The sequence below is a fragment of the Ailuropoda melanoleuca genome, chromosome X (genome assembly GCF_002007445.2).
Source record: "Ailuropoda melanoleuca isolate Jingjing chromosome X, ASM200744v2, whole genome shotgun sequence".
NCBI lineage: Eukaryota > Metazoa > Chordata > Mammalia > Carnivora > Ursidae > Ailuropoda > Ailuropoda melanoleuca.
This window is the reverse complement of record NC_048238.1, coordinates 63,980,720-64,004,648: the sequence shown is the minus strand read 5'-3', so window position 1 is coordinate 64,004,648 and position 23,929 is coordinate 63,980,720. Positions and strand designations below refer to the sequence as shown.

The window sequence follows — 23,929 nt, the reverse complement described above, 5'->3', positions numbered from 1 at the left end:
CTTCTCTTTTTCTTTTCTATCATCTCATCCTCTAACTCATGAATTCATTCTTCTGCCTTGTTTACCCTGGCAGTCAGAGCATCCAGTTTAGACTGGATGGTTGGTTCATAACATTTTTAATTTCTGCCAGATTCGCTCTCATTTCTGCCCTTAAAGATTCTATATTCTCATTAATATTTTCGTTAATATTTTTTTCAAGCGTCCACATCATCTTTACCATTGTTACCTGAAATCTATTTCTGACAATTTGGTTATATCCATATTCATTAGTTCTGTGGCAGAGGCCACAGTCTCTGTTTCTTTCCTTTGTTGGGGGTTCCTCCTCTTTGTCATTCTGATGAGGTGTCATTGCAGGGATGTAGAGAGCCCAAATTATTGACCAGGACCCAAGCAAGATGCACTTGATTTTATAGGGACCTTAGGGATGTGGGCTTCTTGTTCTTTCAGCTGCTTTCTGGGGGAGGGGCCTGCCATGCTGATACACAGGCAACTCTGTTTGGGTAGAGTTGCCCTGTCCACTGTCAGTGAGGGGGGGCATAGTGTGAACTGGTTTAACTGGGATTTTGTTCTCTGTCGGCTTTCCCTTGTGGCTTTCTGTGACTCTTCAGAGGGTCAGAGCAGCAGTGGTCGTATCTAAGCCTCTGTCTCAGAACAGAGAGATCACAGTCCACTCTCTACTGAGCTCTCCTGGCCACTCTAACTCTGTTTCCCTTGGTGCTGCTAAAAACCTCACAGCATCCCAGGTTGTGAGCCCCATAGCCACTCTCCTAGCCCTCACTTCCAGGGCTGGCATGCGTCTGTCCTTTGTGCTTCTAACTCCGCCAGCCACCCCTGGTTCCCACGCATGCTCCCAAGCTCCCTATTTCAGTGTGGTTTGCACACGCTCCGGATCTCCAATTTTCAGTCTGGTCGCGTGCTCATTCCCAGGCTCAAGGTCTCAGTCTGCTTTCTCGGGGGTCCCAGTCTGCGAGTCTGGCCTGCTCCCTAGTGCAGGTGGCTACTACTTCCCTGTGCCCGAGCTCACCGTCTCCCACCCCCTTCTGTTTATCTTCCGATATCTGTGTGCAGATTCACTGCTCCCTGCTGTGTACCTCAATACCCAGCACAAGAGATGTTCGTTTGTAGAGATCCAGTTGTATCTTCTTACATGTTAGGCTGATTTCGTGGGTGTTCAGTATGGTCTGGTAGATATCCAGCTCGATTCAGGGGACCAGATTAAAAAGGGTCCCCTACTCCTCTGACATCCTCAGTTTTTTTTTTTTAATTTTGTTTACTTTTTTTCCATTTTGGGAAGTTTCTATTGACATACTTCAATTGTTAACTTTGTCTGGTCTACTGATCAGCCCATCAAATCTCTTCATTTTGTTGGAGTGTTTTTGATTTCTAGCATTTACTTTTGCTTCTTAAAAATTTCATCTCTCTGCTTATATTTCCCATGTATATTTTATTCAAGTATAAGTAACATACATTGTTAACATTCCCATGTATTCTTGTATTTTTTCCATTTTCTTAGTATACTAATTATAGTTATTTTAAGTTCCCAGTCTGATAATTCTAAAATATGTGCTATATCTAATTCTGGTTGTGATGCTTGTTTTATATCTGTAGACTGTGTTTTTTTGTTTTGTTTTGTTTTGTTTTTGCTTTTTTCATGCCTTGTAATTTTTGTTTTAAAGTCTGAAATGTTGCATTGGCTAAAGGTAACTGAGGTAAACAGGCTTTTAGTTGGATGCTTTATTTTTAACTGACTGGGAATTAGGTTATATTTACTGTTTGCTGTAGCTGTTGTATTAGTGGTAGTAATTTCTTATCCCCCCTGTTATCTTTGGTGTATCTTAAAGAGTTCAAATTCAGTTGCATCTGAGGACTGCAGTTTTCTTAGTTGTAACCCACTGTTCTTACACAGAGCCTTAGTGTGGTGATGGTAAAATGTGTAAGGAGGAGAAACATATGATTAGATTTCAGTCTCTTAGTGAGCATGTGTCCTTGGCCCGTGATTTTCACAAGTGATTTTTGGTTTTTTTCTCTCTAGGTGAGAGAGAAAGGCTAAAGGTGGCTAAAGTTAAGTATTTCTCTTTCCCCACAGGAAATGTTAAAGGGGCTAGAGATGTGCATTTCCCTTACCTCACATCAGTGATTACAGGGTACTGGATTTAATATATCCTTTTCCCTACATCAGTTAGGCTCTGATAAAACAGAATAGCTTAACTCTGGTAAAGTTGTTTCCTTTGAGGATAGGCCTTTATTGAGGAGAACAGAACACTGAGCATATTTTGAAATGGGTACTTTTCTTGTCCCCCAGCCAAAAACATGAAGGGAATTTTCTCACATTCTCCCTGAGAATGTGAAGGTGCTCCTGAAGTTTAGACTCATGAAAGTGCAGACACCTACTAAGAACTGACCCCCAGGGTCTTTTATCTCTCAAGCTAGGTCCTCACTGAGTCTCCAACAATTTCAATGTTTTTACCAGACTCTAGCTGTGGCTTCTGCTCCTTATAAGCTCTGATTATCTGTATCTGCCTATCTCTCCAGTTTTGGGGACAGCTCTGCCATGTGAATTCAATCTCTGATGGATTTAAAAGAGTTTTTGATCTTGCTTTGAGGAGAAGTGACTTCTAAATTCTTGAGTGACTTCTAAATTCTTGAGTGACTTCTAAGCTCTTTACACGTCAAACCAGAAACCGGAAGTTTTCCAAGTTCTCTTGCTTTATGAAATAAGTCTACCTTAATCAGTCCTCTTTTGACTTCTCAAAACATATTTATACCTTTCTTGGCATTTGTTTATTTACTGTTGCTTAACATTCCATTTTTTATGGCACCCTTCACATTTGAGTTTATAGTATTTTTAAAGTAAGACCATAACTTATTTTGTATGCTTAATAACTGATAATTTCATTAAGATTTAAAACATCATATTAAAATATCTCAGAAACCCTCTGTTCTGTTGTTTTAATCCTAAGGTTTAGTGAGAAAATGCAAATCTCAGGGAAAGAAATAATGGAAGTTTTCTCTCAGATTTGTGGACACTGAGACTTGGAAAAATTAGATGAATTCTCTGAGGTCAAATAGTAATATGGAATTTAAAAAATGTGGATTTCAAACTCAAGTTTATGTGACTATGAACAACATTCTTAATTACTCTTCTACATGGCCTCCCATCTCTACTCTGCTACATGCCCTCTCAATCTATCTTTACTTTAAAACCCACACTTTCAAATAAATCCCTCTCAATCTACCCTTATGACTTCAAATTGTTAAACATTATGGAAGAAGAATACACTAGTCCTGCTTGCCCAACATGTCTAGTGGGTCTTGTGTGGTATTTTTCTCAACACAACGAGTTTTGAAAGGACTGCATACATACTATTGTTCAGTAAGTGGTTCTGCTGCAGTGGATTGAGGGTGGGAGCACCCCCAAGTCCTGGCTGGCTAGCCAGGGCTGCATGAGCAAGTCCATGTTGGGGTCCAGGAGCAGCGAGAGAAGATTGCATCTTATCCTTATCCCAGGAGGATTCACTTCCACCTGAAAAACATTTTTATGAACAGATTGTAATTTGGCAACTTTCTATGAGAGGTTTTTTGAAAAATTCCCTTTTAGGGTGAAATTATTAATCTTACTTCTTAGAAAATTATTATTAAACACAGGTAACTCACTTTTATAATGGTTTCAAAAACTTTCAATAGCCTTCAAGCTGCTTCTGAGAAGACTAAACAACTCTAACAAATGATATAGTTACAGGTAGTCTAAACAAATCAGAAATCATAATGAATAGCTTTTGAAGGCACTAACTTGTTGAAGGCCATTAACTGAGCATTACTGTCTCCCATTCTGGTGGTGCCAATGTGCTTCCCTGTTCCCTAACAGAGGAAAAAAGACACTGGCTGAGGGCAGCAAGCCTTGGTGCCGGCTTTTTGCTGTGACTTACCATAAACTCCCAACCACTGCATGGTCATGCAACTGCTTTACTGGGACAAACAAGCAAATGGCAAAAGCACAGTGACCCTCCCTTAGAAGATCACTGAAGGTATGTGCCACGTGGGTACCTAAAATTTGGAGTTTTGAAACCCAGTTGCATGCCTGAGATAAAGCACAAGAGTACTATGCTACTTGGCAGGCAGACAACTCAGAGGCAGACAAGGAGAGGACAAAGATCTGATAGAAGCTGAGGACAAAAGAGGGGTGATTATTCACTCTTCCGTGAAGGCTTCCTGAAGAGTGATGGGTTCAAACTCCCCACTCCAGGGAGGAGAAAGTAGAACAAATCCATTCCTTTCCCCTGCACCGCAACACAGACCAACTTCAGTGAACAAGGCAGTGCCCTGCAGTGGAGACTGGAGCTACTTACATTAAGCCCTGCCAAGCTATGCCCTACAGGTTTATGTCTACTAGGGCAGACTGACCTGAAAATGAGCCCAGCAAGCCTCTTCCTCAGAAGATCAGCATAAACCCCTCAACACACCAAGTCTCCTGATTGTAGAGTGTGGCAAAGCTTCAGCTATAGAAGAAATAAGATCTATCTTCTTTCTTTGAATCTAGGTTCTTTTAACAAGCAGACTGAACACACCTAGGTAAAACTTGTCACACAGTGGACAAGGTCCAAACACCCCCCACTACAGGCAAGGAGAAACTCTTCAGAGGACTTACCTGAGGACGGGAGCAATCAAAACACAACAGCAGAGTGCATATAAGACCTCCGCCCTATTTTTGTTTTCTTGTCTTTTTTTTTAAAAGATTTTATTTATTTATTCGACAGAGATAGAGACAGCCAGCGAGAGAAGGAACACAGGCAGGGGGAGTGGGAGAGGAGGAAGCAGGCTCATAGCAGAGGAGCCTGATGTGGGGCTCGATCCCATAACGCCGGGATCACACCCTGAGCCTAAGGCAGACGCTTAACTGCTGTGCCACCCAGGCGCCCCCTCTGCCCTATTTTTGGACTCCTTCTTTATATAGCCATTACTCTCAGGATCACGAATATAACAGTCTTTCCTAACAATCACACACACACACACACACACAGTGAACTAGACAATATGACAACATGTAGGAATTCACCCATAAAGAAAGAACAAGAAGAAGTAATGGCCAGGAGTTTAATCAATACAAATATAAGATGTATGAAACAGATTTTAAACAACAATTATAAGGGTAGTAGCTGGGCATGAAGAAAGTATAGAAGACATTAAAGAATCCCAGAGATTTTTAAAAAGCTAAAAATTAGTCCAAAATTATAAATGTTATAACTGAGATGAAAACCCAAGTGGATGCCATGACAATGAGGATGGAAGAAGCAGAGGAATGAATCACTGATCTAGAAGATAAAATTATGGAAAATAATGAAGCTGAAAAGAAGAGGGAAGGAAAGGTATTGGATCACAAATGTAGACTTAAGGAACTCAGCAACTTCTTTAAACATATTAGCATTCATATCATAGGGGTTCCAGGAGAAGAGAAAGGAAAGGGGGCAGAAGTTTTAATTGAGCAAGTTATAGATGAAAATCTGGGGAAGGAAACAGCAAAATCCAAGAAGCACAGAGAACTCCCATTAAATTCAACAGAAGCCAGCCATCACCAAGACATATCATAGTCAAATACACAGGATACACAGAAAAGGAAAGAATGTTGAAAGCAGCAAGGGAAAAAAAAAAGTCCTTGACGTACAAGTGGAGACAGATCAGTTTCACAACAGATCTGTCCACAGAAACATGGCAGGCCAGAAGAAAGTTGCATGATACATTTAATGTGCTGAATGGGGAGATATGCAGCCAAGCATACTTTATCCAGCAAGCCTATTATTCAGAATAGAAGGAGAGATAAAAGATTTCCCAGACAAACAAAAAGTAAAGGAGTTCATGAGCACTAAATGAGCCCTGCAAGAAATATTAAAGGGGGCTCTTTTAGTGGGGAAAAAGACCAAAGCAACACAGAATATAAAGTAACAGAGAACATCACCAAAAACACCAACTATACAGGTAACACAATGACACTAAATTCATAACAATAATCACTCTGAATGTAAATGGACTAAATCCTGCCATCAAAAGACATAGGGCATCAGAATGGATTGAAAAACATGAACCATCTATATGCTGCTTATAAGAGACTCATTTTAGACCTAAAGATACCTGCAGAATGAAAATGAATGAATGGAGACTTCACATAGGAGAAGGAAGTAAGATGGCAGACTATTAGGGAGACCCTGGGTTTGCCTTGTCCCATGAATACAGCTAGATCAACATCAAATTATTTTGAACAACTAGGATATCAATCTGAGGATTAAAAAACATCGCACAAGGGTGCCTGGGTGGCTGTTGTTAAGCATCTGTCTTCAGCTCAGGTTATGATCCCAGGGTCTTGGAATCAAGCCCTGCATTGGGCTCCCTGCTTGGCAAGCCTGCTTCTCCCTCTGCTTCTGCCTGCTGCTCCCACTGCTGTGTTCTCTCTCTTTCTCTATCAAATAAATAAATAAAATCTTTAAAAAAAAAAAAGAAAACACTTTGCACAAATGGAGGGTGAGAGAGAATGTGGCAGATGCAATATTCAGAGACATTAATTGGGGGAGAGAAAAACCATGGTGCTGCAGAGGAGAGGGAGCCCTTTTTGAGGAGAGGGAGAGAGTGGGAGAAAGAGCAATGCATAGGGCTCATGCAAGACACTGTGGTGTGGGGATCCCCTGGGTCGCAGTGGGAGAGAATGTTCTCCTTCCTGAAGTACATTTAGAAGAGGGTATATTGCCTCTCCAAGGCCAAAAAACCCACCCAGTGCCATTGAGTGGCTGTTTAACAGCAGGGGACCAAAGGGAGGGCAGATAATCTGGTTGCAGCTTTTCACTATAATTCACAATAGACTCCAGGGACCCGCACAGCAATGCAATTGCTTTTCTGGGACAGAACGGTGTCAGGTGCAGTGCTGTGAGGCTCTTATGGGGGAGGGGATTGGGTCTGCATATTGTCAGGTCTTTAAGATTTGGAGTTTTGAATCCCAGCCACTGACCAGAGATAAAACACAGAACTATGGCACTGGGCAAGCAGATGGCCCAGACACAGACAGGTTGAGGGACAAAAACACAGGACATAGGAGGGAAGACTGTTCCTGTCTTTGAGGTCCTCAGGAACAGTGGTGGCCCTGAGTTCCCCTTCCTGTGAATGAGTGCAGGTTGACATAATCTTCTACCCCCCAACCAGGCCAACAGTATGGTTGGACTTCAGAGAAAAAAACAGCACCCCCAGTAAAGGCTGTACTCACATACACTGAACCACACCACCCTGTGCCTGGCAGGGGCATCTTTACAAGGGCAAGTCTGACTGTAAGCTAGAGCAGTGAGCCTCTCTCCCAGAGGACCAATGCAGGGCACCCACATATACCAAATCTACTGATTATCAAAGGATCAGCTTCAGTTATGGTAGACATAGGACCAGATCTTTTTTTATTCTTTTTTATTTTATTTTTTAAATTTTTAAAATTTAATTTCTTTTCTTTTCTCTCTTTTTTTTTCTCTTTGGAATCAGGCTTATAGTTTTTGTTCATTTGTTCGTTTATTTATTTAAGCCTCTCCTTTTGGAACAAGATTCTTTTTTTTCCCCTCTTCTTTATTCTGTTTTTGTTTTTCTTTGGAATCAGCTTATAGTTTTTTGTTTGTTTGCTTGCTTTTTTTTCTTTTTCTTTTCACTTTTCTTGGATCAGGCTTTTTTTTAAGGCTTATATTAACAAACAAATCAAAACACACCTAGTTAAAGGTCCAAACACTTCCCACTGCAAACAAGGAAGAATTCTGCAGAGGACTGAGCCTGTGAGAAAGAGCAGCCAAAACACAAAAGCAGAGTACACACAGCATACACCAGAAACACCTCTTGAAGTGCCAGGACCCCTTATTAATATAGTATTACTCTCAGGAGCAAGAAACATAACAAGCTTTCATAGCACACAAAAGACAGAAACTTAGACATAATGACAAGATGGAGGAATTCTCCTCAAAAGAAAGATCAACAAGAAATCATAACCGGGACTTTCTCAAAACAGATATAAGCAATATACCTGAACAAGAATGTACAACAACAGTCAAAACAGTACTAGCTGGGCTTGAAAAAAAGCATAAAGACACAAGAGAAGCCCTGGATTCTGGGATTTAAAAACCTGAAATCGAGTTAGGGCTGAAGTACTATAACTGAGATGGAAAACCAATTAGATGTAATCACAATTAAGATGGAATAATGAGAGGAATGAATAGGTGATATAGAATATAAAATTATGGAAAATAATGAATCTGAAAAGGAGACAGTGAGAAAACAATTAGATCACAAATGTAATTAGGGAACTCGGAGATTCCACAAAGCATAAGAATATCCGTATCATAGGAGTCCCAGAAGCAGAAGAGCAGGAAAAAGGTGCAGAAGGTCTATTTGACCAAATTATAGCATATAGCTGAGAATTACCCTAATCTGGTGAAGGAAACAGGCATTTAAGTCCAAAAGGCACAGATAACTCCCCTCAAAGTAAACAAAAATAGGTGAAAACCAAGAGAACATAGTGAACCTAGCAAAATAAATAGATAAGAAGATAATTCTGAAAGCAGTTAGGGACAAAATGCCTTAACCTACAAAGGTAGATACAAATGGTTAGCAGCAGACCCAGCCATAGAAACTTGGCAGGTCAGATAAAAGTAGCATGTGATATTCAACATGCTAAATGGGAAAAATACGTGGTCAAGAATATTATATTCATCAAAGCTGTCATTCAGAAAATAAGAGATAAATACTTTCTCAGAGATGCAAAAATAAAGGAGTTCATGAACACTAAACCAGCTTTGCAAGATATATTAAAGGAAACCCTTTGAGTAGGAAACAGAGACCAAAACAAAAAAAGACTAGAAAGGGACACAATCTACAGGAACAGTGACTTTATATGTAATACAGTGGCATTAGGTTCATATCTATCAGTAATTACTCTGAATGTAAGTGGACTAAATGCTCCAATCAGAAGACAAAGGGTATCAGAATGGATAAAAAACAACACCCATCAATACGCTGCCTACAAGACATACATTTTAAACCCAAGGTCACCTACATATTGAGAGTGAGAGAGTTGAGAACCATACATTATGCTAATGGACATCAAAAGAAAGCTGGAGTAGCCATACTTATATCAGACAAAATAGATTTTAAACCAAAGACTGTAACAAGAGCTGAAGAAGGGCTGTCATAATAAAGCAGTCTATCCAACAAGAAGATCTAACAAATGTAAACATTTATGCTCCCAACTTGGGAGCACATAAATATATAAATCAATTAATAAAAAACAAAGAAACTCCTTGATAATAATACAATAATAGTAGGGGACATTAACACCCCCCTAACATTAATGGAAAGATCATCTAAGCAGAAGATCAACAAGGAAGAAATGGCTTTGAATGACACACTGGACAATATGGACTTAACAGGTATATTCAGAACATTTCATCCTAAACCAGCAGAATACACATTCTTTTTGAGTGTAAATGGAACATTCTCAAGATCACATACTGGGTCACGAATCAGGCCTCAACCAGGACAGAAAGACTGAGATCACACCATGCATATTTTCAGACCACAGTGATATGAAGCTGGAAGTCAACCACACACACACACACACACACACACACACACACACAATTGGAAAGCCCCCAAATACATGGAGATTAATATACATGTTACTAAAGAATGAATGGGCTAACCAAGAAATTAAAGAAGAAATTTTTAAAAACACATGGAAACAAAAAAAAAAAAAGAAAGAAAGAAAAAGAAAACACAACAGTCCAAAACATTTGAGACTCAGCAAAGGCGGTCATAAGATAGAAGTAAAAGCACTACAGGCCTTCTTCAAGAAAACAAAAACAAAAACAAAAAACAAAAAACAAAAAACTCAAATAGACAAATTAACCTTATACCTAAAGAAGCTGGAAAAAGACAGCAAATAAAGACTTCAACCAGCAAAAGTAGGCAAATACTTAAGATTAGAGCAGAAATAAATGGTATAGAAGTTAAAAAAAACAGTAGGAGAGATCAGTGAAACTAGAGGGTAGTTGTTTAAAAGAATTAACAGAATTAATTTAACCTAGGCAGATTTACCAGAAAGAAAAGAGAAAGGACCCAAATAAATAAAATCAGGAAAGAAAGAGGAGAGATCACAGCATCACAACAGAAATACAGTTATAAGAAAATGTTATGAAAACTGTATGCCAACAAACTGAGCAATCTGGAAGAAATGGATAAATTCCTAGAAATATATAAACTAACAAAATTGAAACAGAAAGAGAAAATTTGAACAGACCCATAAGAAGCAAAGAAATCAATAATCAAAAATCTCTGAACAAACAAGGGTCCAGAGCCAGATGGCTTCTGAGGGGAATTCTACCAGACACTTAAAGAAGAGTGAATACCTTTTCTTCTCAAACAATTCCAAAAAATAGAAATGGAAGGAAAACTTCTATTCATTCTATGAGGTCAACATTACCTTGATTCTGAAACCAGATGAAGACCCCACTATAAAAGGAGTATAGGCCAATATCCCTGATGAACGTGGAGGTAAAAATTCTCAACAGGATACTAGCTAATTGAATCCAACAGTACATTAAAAGGATTATTCACCAAGATCAAGTAGGATTTATTCCTGGGCTTCAGAAGTGGTTCAATATTAGCAAAACAATCACCATGAAATACCACATTAATAAGAGAAATGATAAGAACCATATGAACCTGTCAAAAGATGCAGCAAAAAGATTTGATAAAATACAGCATCATTTCTTGACAAAAACCATCAAGAATGCAGGGATAGAAAAGCATACCTCCTTACCCAGTTAGAATGGTAAAAATAGACAAGGCCAGAAACAATTGTTGGAGAGGATGTGGAGAAAGGGGATCCCTCCTACATTGTTGGTGGGAATGCAATTTGGTACAGCCACTCTGGAAAACAGTGTGGAGGTCCCTTAAAAAAGTTAAAAATTAAGCTACCCTATGACCCAGCCATTGCACTACTGGGTGTTTACCCCAAAGATACAGACGTAGTGAAGAGAAGGGCCATATGCACCCCAATGTTCATAGCAGCATTGTCCACAATAGCTAAATCGTGGAAGGAGCTGAGATGCCCTTCAACAGATGACTGGATTAAGAAGCTGTGTTCCATATATACAATGGAATATTACTCAGCTATCAGAAAAAACAAATTCTCAACATTTGCTGCAACATGGACGGCACTGGAGGAGATAATGCTAAGTGAAATAAGTCAAGCAGAGAAAGACAATTATCATATGACTTCTCTCATCTATGGAACATAAGAACTAAGATGATCAGTAGGGGAAGAAAGGGATAAAGAAAGGGGGGTAATCAGAAGGGGGAATGAAACATGAGAGACTATGGACTATGAGAAACAAACTGAAGGCTTCAGAGTGGAGGGGGTGGGCGAATGGGAGAGACTGGTGATGGGTAGTAAGGAGGGCATGTATTGCATGGTGCACTGGATGTTATACGCAACTAATGAAGCATCGAACTTTGCATCGGAATCCAGGGATGTACTGTATGGTGACTAACATGATATAATAAAAAATCATTTAAAAAAAGTAGTATGGTAAAAAGCAAACAAACAAAAAAAAAAAAAGCATACCTCAACATAATAAAGGCCATATACAAAAAACCCACAGCTAATACCATCCTCAATGGGGAAAAACTGACAGCTTTTCTTCTAAGGTCAGGGACATGACAGGGATATCCACTCTCACCACTGTTGTTCAACACAGTACTGGAAGCCCTAGCCTTAGCAATAAGACAACAAAAAGAAATAAAATGCTTCCATGTTGGTAAGGAAGAAGTCAAATGCTCATTACATACAGATGACATGATACTCTCAGTAGAAAACCCTAAAGACCCAACAAGACTGTAACAAGAGGTGAAGGAAGGCATTATATCAGAATTAAAAGGTCTATCCATCAAGAAGATCTAACATTTGTAAATGTTTATGTCCCCAAATTGGGCTTACCCAAGTATATAAATCAATTAATAACACACATAAAGGAACTCATTGATAATAATAAAATTGGAGTAAGAGACTTTAACACCCTGCTTACAGCAATGGAAAGATCGTCTAGCAGAAAATCATCAAGGAAACAATGGCTTTGAATGTCACACTGGATCAGATGATCTTTACAGATATATTCAGAGCATTTCATCCTAAATCAGCAGAATACACATCCTTTTTGAGTACACATGGAACATTCTCCAGAATAGATCACATACTGGATCACAAATCAGGCCTCAACCAGTGCAAAATGATTGAGATAACACCATGCATATTTTCAGACCGCAGTACTATGAACATGAAGTCAACGACAAGAAAAGATTTGGAAGAACCACAAGTATATGGAGGTTAAAGAACATCCTTCTGAAGAATGAATGGGTTAACTAGGAAATAAAAGAAGAAATAAAAAATACGTGGAAACAAATGAAAATGAAAACATGACAGTTCAAAACACTTAGGAGCAGGAAAGTAGGTCCAAACAGGGAAGTATAAATCAAAAAGGCCTACCTCAAGAAATAAGAAAAGTCTCAGATACACAATATAAACATACACCCAAAAGAACTAGAAAAGGAACAGCAAATAAGCTTAAAGCAAGCAAAAGGGGAAATAATAAAGATTAGAGCAGACAGAAACAATATAGAAACAAAACAGTATAACAGATCAACAAAACTAAGAGCTGGTTCTTCAAAAAAATTAATAAATAAAATTAATTAATCCATAGCCAGACTGTCAAAAAGAACAGAGAAAGGACACAAATAAATAAAATCACAAATGAGAGAGGAGCGATCACAACCAACACTACAGAAATACAAATGATTATAAGAGAATATTATAAAAAATGTATATGCCAAAAAAACTGGCAATCTAGAAGAAATGGACAAATTACCAGAAATATACAAAGCACCAAAACTGAAATAGGAAGAAATAGAAAATTTGAACAGACCCTTAACAAGCAAAGACATTGAATAAGTAATCAAAAATCTCCCACCAAAAAAATGTCCAGGGCCACATGGCTTCCCAGGGGAATTCTACCAGACATTTAAAGAAGAGTTAGTATGTATTCTCCTCAAACAGTTCCAAAAAAATAGAAATGGAAGGAAAACTTCCAAACTCATTCAAGGATGCCAGCAATAACCTGATTCTAAAACCAGACAAAGACCCTACTAAAAATAAAAATTACAGGCCAATATCCCTAATGAACATGGATGCAAAAATTCTCAACAACATTCTGGTAAATCAAACCCAACAGTACATTAAAAGAATTATTCAAAAGGATTAAGCAGGATTTACTCTTAGGCTGCAGGGGTGGTTCAATATTCACAAATCAATCAATGTGATACACCACATTAATAAAAGAAAAGATAAGAATCATATGCTTTTCTAGGGTGCCTGAGTGGCTCAGTCAGTTAAGCATATGCTTTCAGCTCAGTTCATGATCCTGGGGTCCTGGGATTGAACCCCACATCAGGCTCCCCATTCAGGGGGGAGTCTGCTCCTCCCTCTTCCTCTACCCCTCCACCCCATTCATGCTTTTTCTCTATATCTCTCTCATAAATAAATAAATAAATAAATAAATAAACTTTAAAAATTAAAAAAATAAAAATTAATTTAAAAAGGAATCATATTATCCTTTAAATCAATAGATGCAGAAAAAATATTTGATGGGGGCACCTGGGTGGTTCAGCTATTAAACATCTGCCTTCAGCTCAGGTCATGATCCTGGGGTCCTGGGATCAAGGCCCACATCGGGCTTCTACAGGAAGCATGCTTCTCCCTCTCACACTCCCCTTGCTTGTGTTCCCTCTCTTGCTATCTCTTTCTGTCAAATAAATAAATAACATCTTGAAAAAAGAAAACATATTTGACAAAATTTAATATGCATTCTTGATAAAAGCCCTCAACAAAGTAGGTTTAGGTGGAAAAATACCTCAACACCACAAAAACCATGTACAAGAAACACACAGAAAATATAATACTCAATGGGGAAAACTGAGAGCTTTTCCTCTTTGGTCAGGAACAAGAGAGAGATGTCCTCTCTCACCATTGCTATTTAACATAGTACTGGAAATCTTAGCCTCAGCAAACAGACAACCAGAGAAATAAAAGGCACCCAAATCAGCAAGGAAGAAGTTAAACTTTTACTATCGGCAGATGACATGATACTCTATGTAGAAAACCCAAAAGACTCTACCAATAAATTGCTAGAATGGATACATGAATTCAGCAAAGTCAAGGCATATAAAATCAATCTATAGAAATCTGTTGCATTTCTATAAGCCAATAATATAGCACCAGAAAAAGAAATCAAAGAATTAATCTCATTTACAATTGCTCCAAAAGAATAAACCTAACTAAATAGTTAAAGTATCTATACCCTGAAAACAATAGAACACTTATAAAATAAACTGAAGAAAATACAAAGAATTGGGAAATTTTCCATGCTCATTATTAGAGGAACAAATATTATTGAAATATCTATACTATCCAAAGCAATCAACACATTGAAAGCAATGCCTATGAGAATAACACCAGCACTTTTCACAGAGCTAGAACAAACAGTCCTAAAATTTGTATGGAACCACAAAAATCCCTGAATAGCCAAAGCGATCCTGAAAAAGAACAGCAAACCTGGAGGCATCTTATTCTGGATTTCAACCTATATTACAAAGCTGTAGTTATAAAGAAAGTATGGTACTGGCACAAAAACAGACACATAGATCAACGGAAAAGAATAGAATACCCACATATGGGCCCACAACTATATGGTCAACTCATTTTGACAAAACAGAAAGAATATACAAGGGGAAAAAGACAGTCTCTTCAACAAATGGTCTTGGGAAGACTGGAGACCCTCATGCAAAATGAATGAAGCTGGACCACTTTCTTACACCCTACACAAAAATAAATCCAATAGGAATGAAAGACCTAAATGTGAAATAGGAAAATATCAAAATCCTAGAGGAGAACATAGGCAGCAATCTGTTTGACATCGGCTGTAGCAACATCTTACTAGACACATCACAGAAGGCAAGGAAAACAAAAGTAAAAATGAACTATTGGGACTTCATCAAAATAAATAGTTTTTGCACAGCAAAGGAAACAAGAAAACTAAAAGGCAACCTACAAAATGGAAGAAGATATTTGCAAATGATGTTTCTGATAAAGGGCTAGAATCTGAAATCTATAAGTAACCTATCAAAGTCAACACCTGAAAAATAAATAATCCAGTTAAGAAATGGGCAGAATACATGAATAGACATTTCTCCAAAGAAGACTAACAGACACATGAAAAAATTCTCAACCTCACTCATCAGGGAAATAAAAATCAAAACCATGATAAGTTACCACCTCACACAGTGTTAGAATGGCTAAAATCAACAACACAAGGAGCAACAGGTGCTGGCAAGGATGTGGAGAAAGGGAAACCCTCTTGTACTGTTGGTGGGAATGCGAACTGGTGCAGCCACTCTGGAAAACAGTAAGGAGGTTCCTCAAAAAGTTAAATATAGAACTACCCTATAAACCAGCAATTGTACTGCTAAGTATTTATCCAAAGGATACAAAAATAATAACTCAAAGGGTCACATGCACCCCAATGTTTATAGCAGCACTTTCAACAATAGTGAAATTATGGAAGAGCCCAAATGTTCATTGTGGGAGATTATATATATATATATATAATGTAATATTACTCAGCCATCAAAAATAATGAAGTCTTGCCCTTTGCAATGACATATATAATGTAATATTACTCAGCCATCAAAAATAATGAAGTCTTGCCCTTTGCAATGAAGTCTTGCCCTTTGCAATGATAGTATATTATGCTAAGCAAATAAGTCAGTCAGAGAAAGACAAATAGCATAAGATTTCATTCATATGTGGAATTTAAGAAAGAAAACAGATGAACATATGGGAAGAGATAAAAAAAAAAGAGAGGGAAACAAACCATTAAGAATCAGACTCATGATAGAGAACAAAATGAGGGTTGATGCAATGTGGTGGGTGTGTGTTGGGTTAAATAGGTGATGGGCGTAAAGGAGGGCACATGTTGTGATGAGCTGGGTGTTATATGTAATTGTTGAATCACTAAATTCTATTCCTGAAACCAATATTATACTATATTTTAAATGACTAGAATTTAAATACAATTTGGGGGAAAAAAAGAAAATAAAATATTTGTGTGGGCTCCCGTCTATTTGCTTGATGTGGTTCATTCATTCAGAGGGCAGTGGTCCTGCTTCCATTTCCTTTCTGGAATTTTGACATATACTGCCTAAAACACTGACTCTGTTTTGTGAAAGGGTATGGGTCGGGAATCTTTGACACTCTGTAAAATATGTGCATTTACTCATTTATAAAGAAGAAATCACATGCTCATATTCTTAACATCCAACATAAAATATATTTTCACCTCTTTGAGATCTTTCCAGCCCTTTTCTCATATGGATACCAAGTTTTACTTTTGAAACACTCTGCCATGTTACTTCAGGTATCACATTTACAAAGTAAATATGCAATGGCTAAATGTAAAGGCTACATAGTAGTCTACTGAGTTATTGTACTATAATTTATTAAACATCGAATTTTGAGTTTGCTGTAAATTTGTCACTATTCTGAATTACACAGAGATACCAGGGATGTGTGCACATGGAGGAAAGACCATATAATAACACAGGAAAAAGGTGGCTACCTGCAAGCCAAGAAGAGAGGTTTCAGGAGAGTCCACACCTGTTGACATTTTTATCTTGGAGTTCTAGCCTCCAAAACTGTGTGAATATAAATTTGTGTTCTTTAACTGACAATTCTGTATTGTCTTAGTCCTTTTGGGCTGCCAGAGCAAAAACAACATAATAAATATAGCATAGACTGGAAGATTCAGTGTATGTTGAGGACCCACTTTCTGGTTCATAGATAGCCATATTCTCACCATGTCCTCCCATGGCATAAGGGATCTCAGAAGTTCTTTGGGGTCTATTTTATGAAAGCATTTATCCTATTCATGACCTCTTAAATAAATACTATTACATTGGAGATTAAAATTTAACATATGAGAGGCATCTGGTGCTCAGTCCATGTGTCAGAGTAGGAGCTAGCCCAGTCCCATGTTTACAACTAGGTATCATCCACATCCAAGTCAATAAACCAGAAATTGATTCAAAGACTGACAGAAAAATTCCACAACCAAATACAAAGAAGCTGCATCTGAAAGGTTAGGGAAATTAGAAAGGTGGAGGAAGGCTGCCTGCAAGAGGGAGGGAGCTGCATACAGGGAGAAGGCAGGGAAATGGGCCCTCACACGAGGTAGCTTACATAGGGAAGATTAATTCCCATAACTTTTGGCATTGAAAACCACAGGGGCTGAATCCCCAGTTTGTATAACCAGTGGGACTTGGACCCTAGAGGTTTAAAAGTCAGCTGACTCAGCATGGGCTACCTGGGTGGGTGAGTGATAGCAGGGTTACTACCCTTAAAGACACAGCAGCCTGCACATAAAGGCAACATAAAAAGAGTAATTTATACAACACTGGGGCCAATGAGAGACAGATTTTTACATACTGATTTTGGACCGTGTTGGGGGACTTTGAAAATGAGGGAGCTGGCAGTCACCATTCACCTTCTCTGCCCCCTAGCATAAACAAAGGGCCACCTGTGGGAGGCTGGGCAGCATAGACACTTTCTACCTAACACACTAGCAATGCACCATGTCCACAAATTCTCTTGAGGACTCACCTACTCCAAGCCTGCTAACTGCAGCTCTGGGCTCACAGAATTTTTTGTTAAGCTTCGCATGCATCACATGCAGCTGTCAGGTACACAGCTGCCACAATGTGGTATGCCAAGACAACTTGCAGCACCAACCCACATCATTGCACCATGCCCAGGTGTATCCAGCCATTGCCAAGCTCAGTGCCCAGCCTCACACCCACAGCCACACTCACTGGTGTGCAGACCCCAGCAGTCACAGTGCTTGGGGGGATCCAGCATAGGGCTAAAGCTCAGCACAATTTTTTGCCAACAATGCTGCCTCAAACCCAATTTCCCCAGCAGGCATGCCCTCTCAAAACTGGCCTTCCTGGGTCCCACTAACATCACAGACAGAAAGCACAGCCCACAACAAGCAGAGTCAGTGCAGATGATTGCACTGGAAGGAAAAGTGACTCAGACACAAGAGCAGGAAATAAGCAACATGCATAGGATACTCTTCTGAAGTGTCAGTTTCTCATGAACAGGGACACTGCACTGCAGGTCGTTCCACGACCTCTTCTTCATAAAGTCGCTACTTTTAAGAGCAGAAGACATAATTGCTTTTCTTAACACAGAAAAACAAAGCAGACAAAATAAGGAAACAGAAATTTATCCCAAATGAAAGAACAAGATAAGGCATGGCCAGATATCTAAGTGAAACAGATTTAAATAACATGTCTGAGAATTTAAAGCAAGGATCATAAGGGTACTCGCTGAACTTGAGAAAAGTGTGGAAAACATGACTGAGACCTTAGCACACAGATCAGGAATAACATATCAGAGATAAAAGGCTCAATAAACAAAATAAGAAACACATTTCCTGGAGTGAACAGCAGGCTGGCTAAGGAGAGGAATCGATTAATGACATAGAGACAGAGCAATGGGAAGTAACCAAGCTTAACGGAAGAGACAGAAAAAGCATCATACAAAATGAGAATAAAATTGAGGAACTCAATGACTCCATCAGACATAATAACATTCATATTATAGGAGTACCAGAAGAAGAGAGAGAATGGGGGCAAAAAATTTATTTCAAGAAATAATAGCTGAAAACTTCCCTAATCTGTGGAAGGAAACAGACATCCTGATCCAGGAGGTAGAGAACTCTCATCACAATAAAAAAAAAGCAGACCCCACACCAAGACATATTGTAATTAAATTGGAAAAATATAGGGATAAAGAAAAAAAATTAAAAGCAGCAAGACAAATGAAGATAGTAACTTACAAGGGAAAATCCATAAGGCTAGCAGAAGATTTTTCAGCAGAAACTTGGCAAGCCAGAAGAAAGTGGCGTGATATAATCAGCATGCTGAATGGGAAAAATCTGTAGCCAATAATACTCTATCCAGCAAAGTTGTCATTCAGAATAGAAGGATAGATAGCTTCTCAGAAATACAAAAAGTAGTTCATGAGCACTAACCCAGCCCTTCAAGAACTATTAAAAGGGACTGAGTGGAAAGGAGAGACCAAAAGTGACATTGGTAAAGGTAGGAAACACAAAAGTAGTAAAAACGAATATTTATATAAAAAATCATTTAAGGAACTCACAAAATTATATATATATAAAACATGGGGAGGAGAGGGTAAAAAATGGATTTAAACTTGAATGACCATCAACTTAATATAAACTGTTCTATGTAGAAGAGGTTAGATGCAAACCTAATGGTAACCATATATCAAAAGCACTAATAACATGCAAAGAATAAAAAGAAAGAAATGCAAATATATTACTAAAGAAAATCAGCAAACCACAAAACAGAGAAAGAAGAAAGGATCAGAGAAAATCTTCAGAAACAGTGACAAAACAAATACTAAAATGATGTATCTATAAATAACTATTTTGAATATAAATGGGATAAATGCTGAAATCAAAAGGTTCCAATGGATTTAAAAAAAGCAAGAGGATCTATGTGCTGCCTACAAGAGACTCATTTCAGATGTAAAAATGAAGACTGTAACATGAGACAAAGAAGGACACTATATAATAATAAACGGGACAATCCAACAAGAAAATATAACAATTGTAAATATTTATTCACCCACATAGTAGCAACCCAATGCATAAACTAGTTAATAACAAATATAAAGGAACTAATCAATAATAATGTAATAATACTATGGGACTTTAACACCCCACTTATATCAATGGACAGATCATCCAAACAGAAAATTATCAAAGAAAAAATGGCACTGTACAAGTGGATTGAACAGATATATTCAGAGCATTCCATCATAAAACAGCAGAATAAACATTTTTTCAAATGCCCATGAAACATTCTCCAGAATAGATCACATATTAGGTCACAAAACAGGTCTCACTACATTCAAGATAATTGAAATCATACCATGTGTCTTTTCTGACCACAATGCTATGAAACTATAAGTCAACCACAAGAAAAAATCAGGAAAGAACACAAATACATAGAGGTTAAATAATATTTTACTAAACAATGAATGGGTCAACCAGGAAATACAAGAAGAAATTAAAAAAAGGACATGGAAACAAATGAAAATGGAAACACGGGGGCGCCTGGGTGGCACAGCGGTTAAGCGTCTGCCTTCGGCTCAGGGCGTGATCCTGGCGTTGTGGGATCGAGCCCCACATCAGGCTCTTCTGCTATGAGCCTGCTTCTTCCTCTCCCGCTCCCCCTGCTTGTGTTCCCTCTCTCGCTGGCTGTCTCTATCTCTGTCAAATAAATAAATAAAATCTTAAAAAAAAAAAAAAAAAAAAAAAAAAAAAAAAAAAGAAAATGGAAACACAATGGTCTAAAACCTCTGGGATGAAACATAAGTGTTTCTATAAGGGAAGATTATAGTAATAAATGCCTACCACAAAAAGCAAGAAATATCTCAAACAAACTTCCCTTACACCTAAAAGAGTTAGAAAAACAACAAACAAAGTGTAAAACCATTAGAATAAAGGAAATAAAAGATTAGAGCAGAAATAAAAGATATAGAAACTTAAAAAAAAGACAATTGATCTTCAAAGAAACTAGGAGCTGGTTCTTTGAAAAAAATCAATAAAACTGATAACCACTAGGCAGACTTATCAAAAAAAAAAAAGAAGAAAAGAAAGAAAGAAAAGAGAGAGAGAGAGAGAAAGAAAGTACCCAAATAAATAAAATCACAAATGAGGAGAAATAGCAACCAACACCACAGAAATACAAACAATTAGAGGAGAATATTATGAAAAACTATATGTCAACAAATTGTATAACCTAGAATAAATGGATAAATTACCACAAACTCATAAAGTACCAAAACTGAAACAGGAAGAAATAGAAAATATGAACAGACTGATAACTAGCAAAGAAACTGAATCAGTAATCAAGAAACTCCCAGCAAATAAAAGTCCATGATCAGATGGTTTCACAGGTGAATTCTATGGAAGGTTTAAAGAAGAATTAAGACCTGTTTTTCTCAAACTATTCCAAAAAATAGAAAAGGAAGAAAAATTCCAAATTCATTCTATGAGGCCTGCATTATTGCAATATGAAAACCAGATAAAGACATCACAAAAAAAAGAGAACTACAGGCCAATATACCTGATGGACACAGATGCAAAAATTCTTAACAAGGTACTAGTAACATGAAAAAAAAAAGCACTAGCAAACCAAATTCAACCATACATTAAAAGAATCATTCACCACAATCAAGGAGAATTTATTCTTGGGTTGCAAGGGTTGTTCAATACTCACAAATCAATGTTGTTCATCTCATCAACAAGAGAAAAGATAAGAACCATATGATTATTTCAGTAGATACAAAAAGAAAAACTTTTGACAGAGTACAATATCCATTCTTGTTAAAAACCTTCAAAAAAGTAGGTGTAGAAGGAACATACCTCAATATAATAAAGACTATATATGATAATCCCACAGCTAACATCATCCTAAATGTGGGAAAAAATGAGATATTGCCCCCTAAGGGCAGGAACAAGTAAAGGATGCACTTTCCCCACTTGCATTCCACATAGTACTGGAAGAGCTAGTCACAGCAATCCCAAAAAGAAATAGAAATAGAAAAAGAAAAAAGAAAAGGAAAAGAAAAAGGAAAAGGGAAAGAGAAAGAAAAAGAAAAAGAAAAAGAAAAAGAAAAAGAAATAAAAGGCATCTTAATAAGGAAGGGGTAAAATTTTTATTGTTTGCCAACAACATGATGCTGTATATAGAAACCCCAAAAGACTCCATGAAAACATGGTTAGAACTGATAAATGAATTCAGTAAAGTCACAGGATACAAAATCAATGTACAGAAATCTGTTGGATTTTCATACACCAACAATGAAGAAGCTGAAAGAGATATTAAGAGAACAATCCCATTTACACTGTATCAAAAATAATCAGGTTCCTAGGAATAAATGTAACAAAAGAGGTGACATGCCTGTACACTGAAAACTATAAAACACTGATGAAAGAAATTGAAGATGACAGAAGTAAAGGAAAGACATTCTATGCTCATAGATTGGGAGAACAAATGTTGTTAAAATGTCTATACTACTCAAAGCAATCTAAGCATTCTGTGCAATTCCTATCAAAATACCAAAAGCATTTCTCACAGAGGTAGAATAAACAACCCCAAAAGATTCTTAAGTAGCCAAAGCAATCTTGAAAAAGAAAAGCATAGCTGGAGGCATCACAATTCTGGACTTCAAGTTATATTACAAAGCTATAGTAATCAAAACAGTATGGTACTGGCACAAAAATAGACACATAGATCAATAGAACAAAGTAGAAAATCCAGAAGTGAGCCCACAATTGTATGGTAAGTTAATCTTGGACAAAAAAGGAAAGAATATCCAATGGGAAAAAGAATGTCTTTTCAACAAATGGTGTTGGGAAAACTGGATAGCCACACACAAAAGAATGAAACTGGACTACTTTCTTACACCATACACAAAATCAAATTCAAAATGGATTAAATACCTGAATGTGAAACCTGAAAACATAAAAATCCTAGAAGAGAATAGAGGCAGTAACTTCTTTGACATTGGCCATAGCAACTTCTTTCTAGATATGTCTCCTCAGGCAAGGAAAACAAAAGCAAAAATAAACTATTGGGACTTCAAAAGAAAAAGGTTCTGCACAGCAAAGGAGCTAATCAACAAAACTGAAATACAACCTACAGAATGGGAGAAGATATTTGCAAATGACATATCTGATAATTGGTTAGTAATCAAAAAATATAAAGAACTTATAAAACTCAACATTCAAGGAACAAATAATCCAATTAAAAATGGGTAGAAGACATGAACAGACATTTGCCCAACAGAAGACACCCATATGACCAAAAGACATGAAAAGATGCTCATCATCCTCAAAAAGTTAAAAATAAAAATATCCTAGGATCCAGCAATTGCTCTACTGGGTATGTACCCCAAAAATATAAAAACACTAATTCAAAGGGATGCATGTTTATATTTATAGCAGCATTATTTACAAAGCCAAATTATGGAAGCAGCCCAAGTGTCCAGTGTCCACTGATTGATGAATGGATAAAGAAGATATGATCCATATATCTATATCTATCTATATATCTATATCTAGTATATATATATATGATGGAATATTATTCAGATGTACAAAGAATGAAATCTTGCCATTTGCAACAACATGGATGGGGCTAGAGATTATCACGCTAAGGAAAATTAGTCAGAGAAAGACAAGTGCAATATGATTTCACTCATATGTGGAATTTAAGTAACAAACGAGGAAAGGGAAAAAAAGAGAGATTAATCAAGAAACAGACTCTTAATTATAGAGAACAAACAGATAACTACCAGAGTGGAGGGTTATGGGGAGAAAGATTAAATAGGTGATGGGGATTAAGGAGTGCATTTGTCATGATGAGCACCTGGTGTTGTATGGAATTTTTGAATCACTCTATTGTACACCTGAAACTAATATAAGATGGTATATTAACCATCTGGAATTAAAATAAAAACTTTTTAAAAAAGGAATGTGCAGTAAATCCTCATGAATTGAATAAATGATTTCAGTGTTTCCTTATCAACTACTTATCACTATTTCAGCTCAAAGTGTAGTAAAACTAAAGCTATGAAATTGAGACTGTTACTACATTAATACTATAATTAATTCAATCCCAACCTTTCCAATGAGAAAACTAGAGAGAATTACATTTT

At 37.4% G+C, this 23,929-nt stretch overlaps 1 protein-coding gene across 4 annotated transcripts in view; it reads right to left on the bottom strand.

Annotated features, from left to right (window-relative positions):
- Nucleotides 1-23,929, bottom strand: part of DACH2 (dachshund family transcription factor 2) — a 798,780-nt gene that overhangs the window by 141,360 nt on the left and 633,491 nt on the right. For all 4 annotated transcript variants that reach the window (XM_034649505.1, XM_034649504.1, XM_034649507.1 and 1 more), the window contains exon 5: nt 3,365-3,523. In XM_034649505.1, the coding sequence (XP_034505396.1) occupies nt 3,365-3,523 (159 nt within the window). The remainder of the gene's footprint in view (nt 1-3,364; nt 3,524-23,929) is intronic.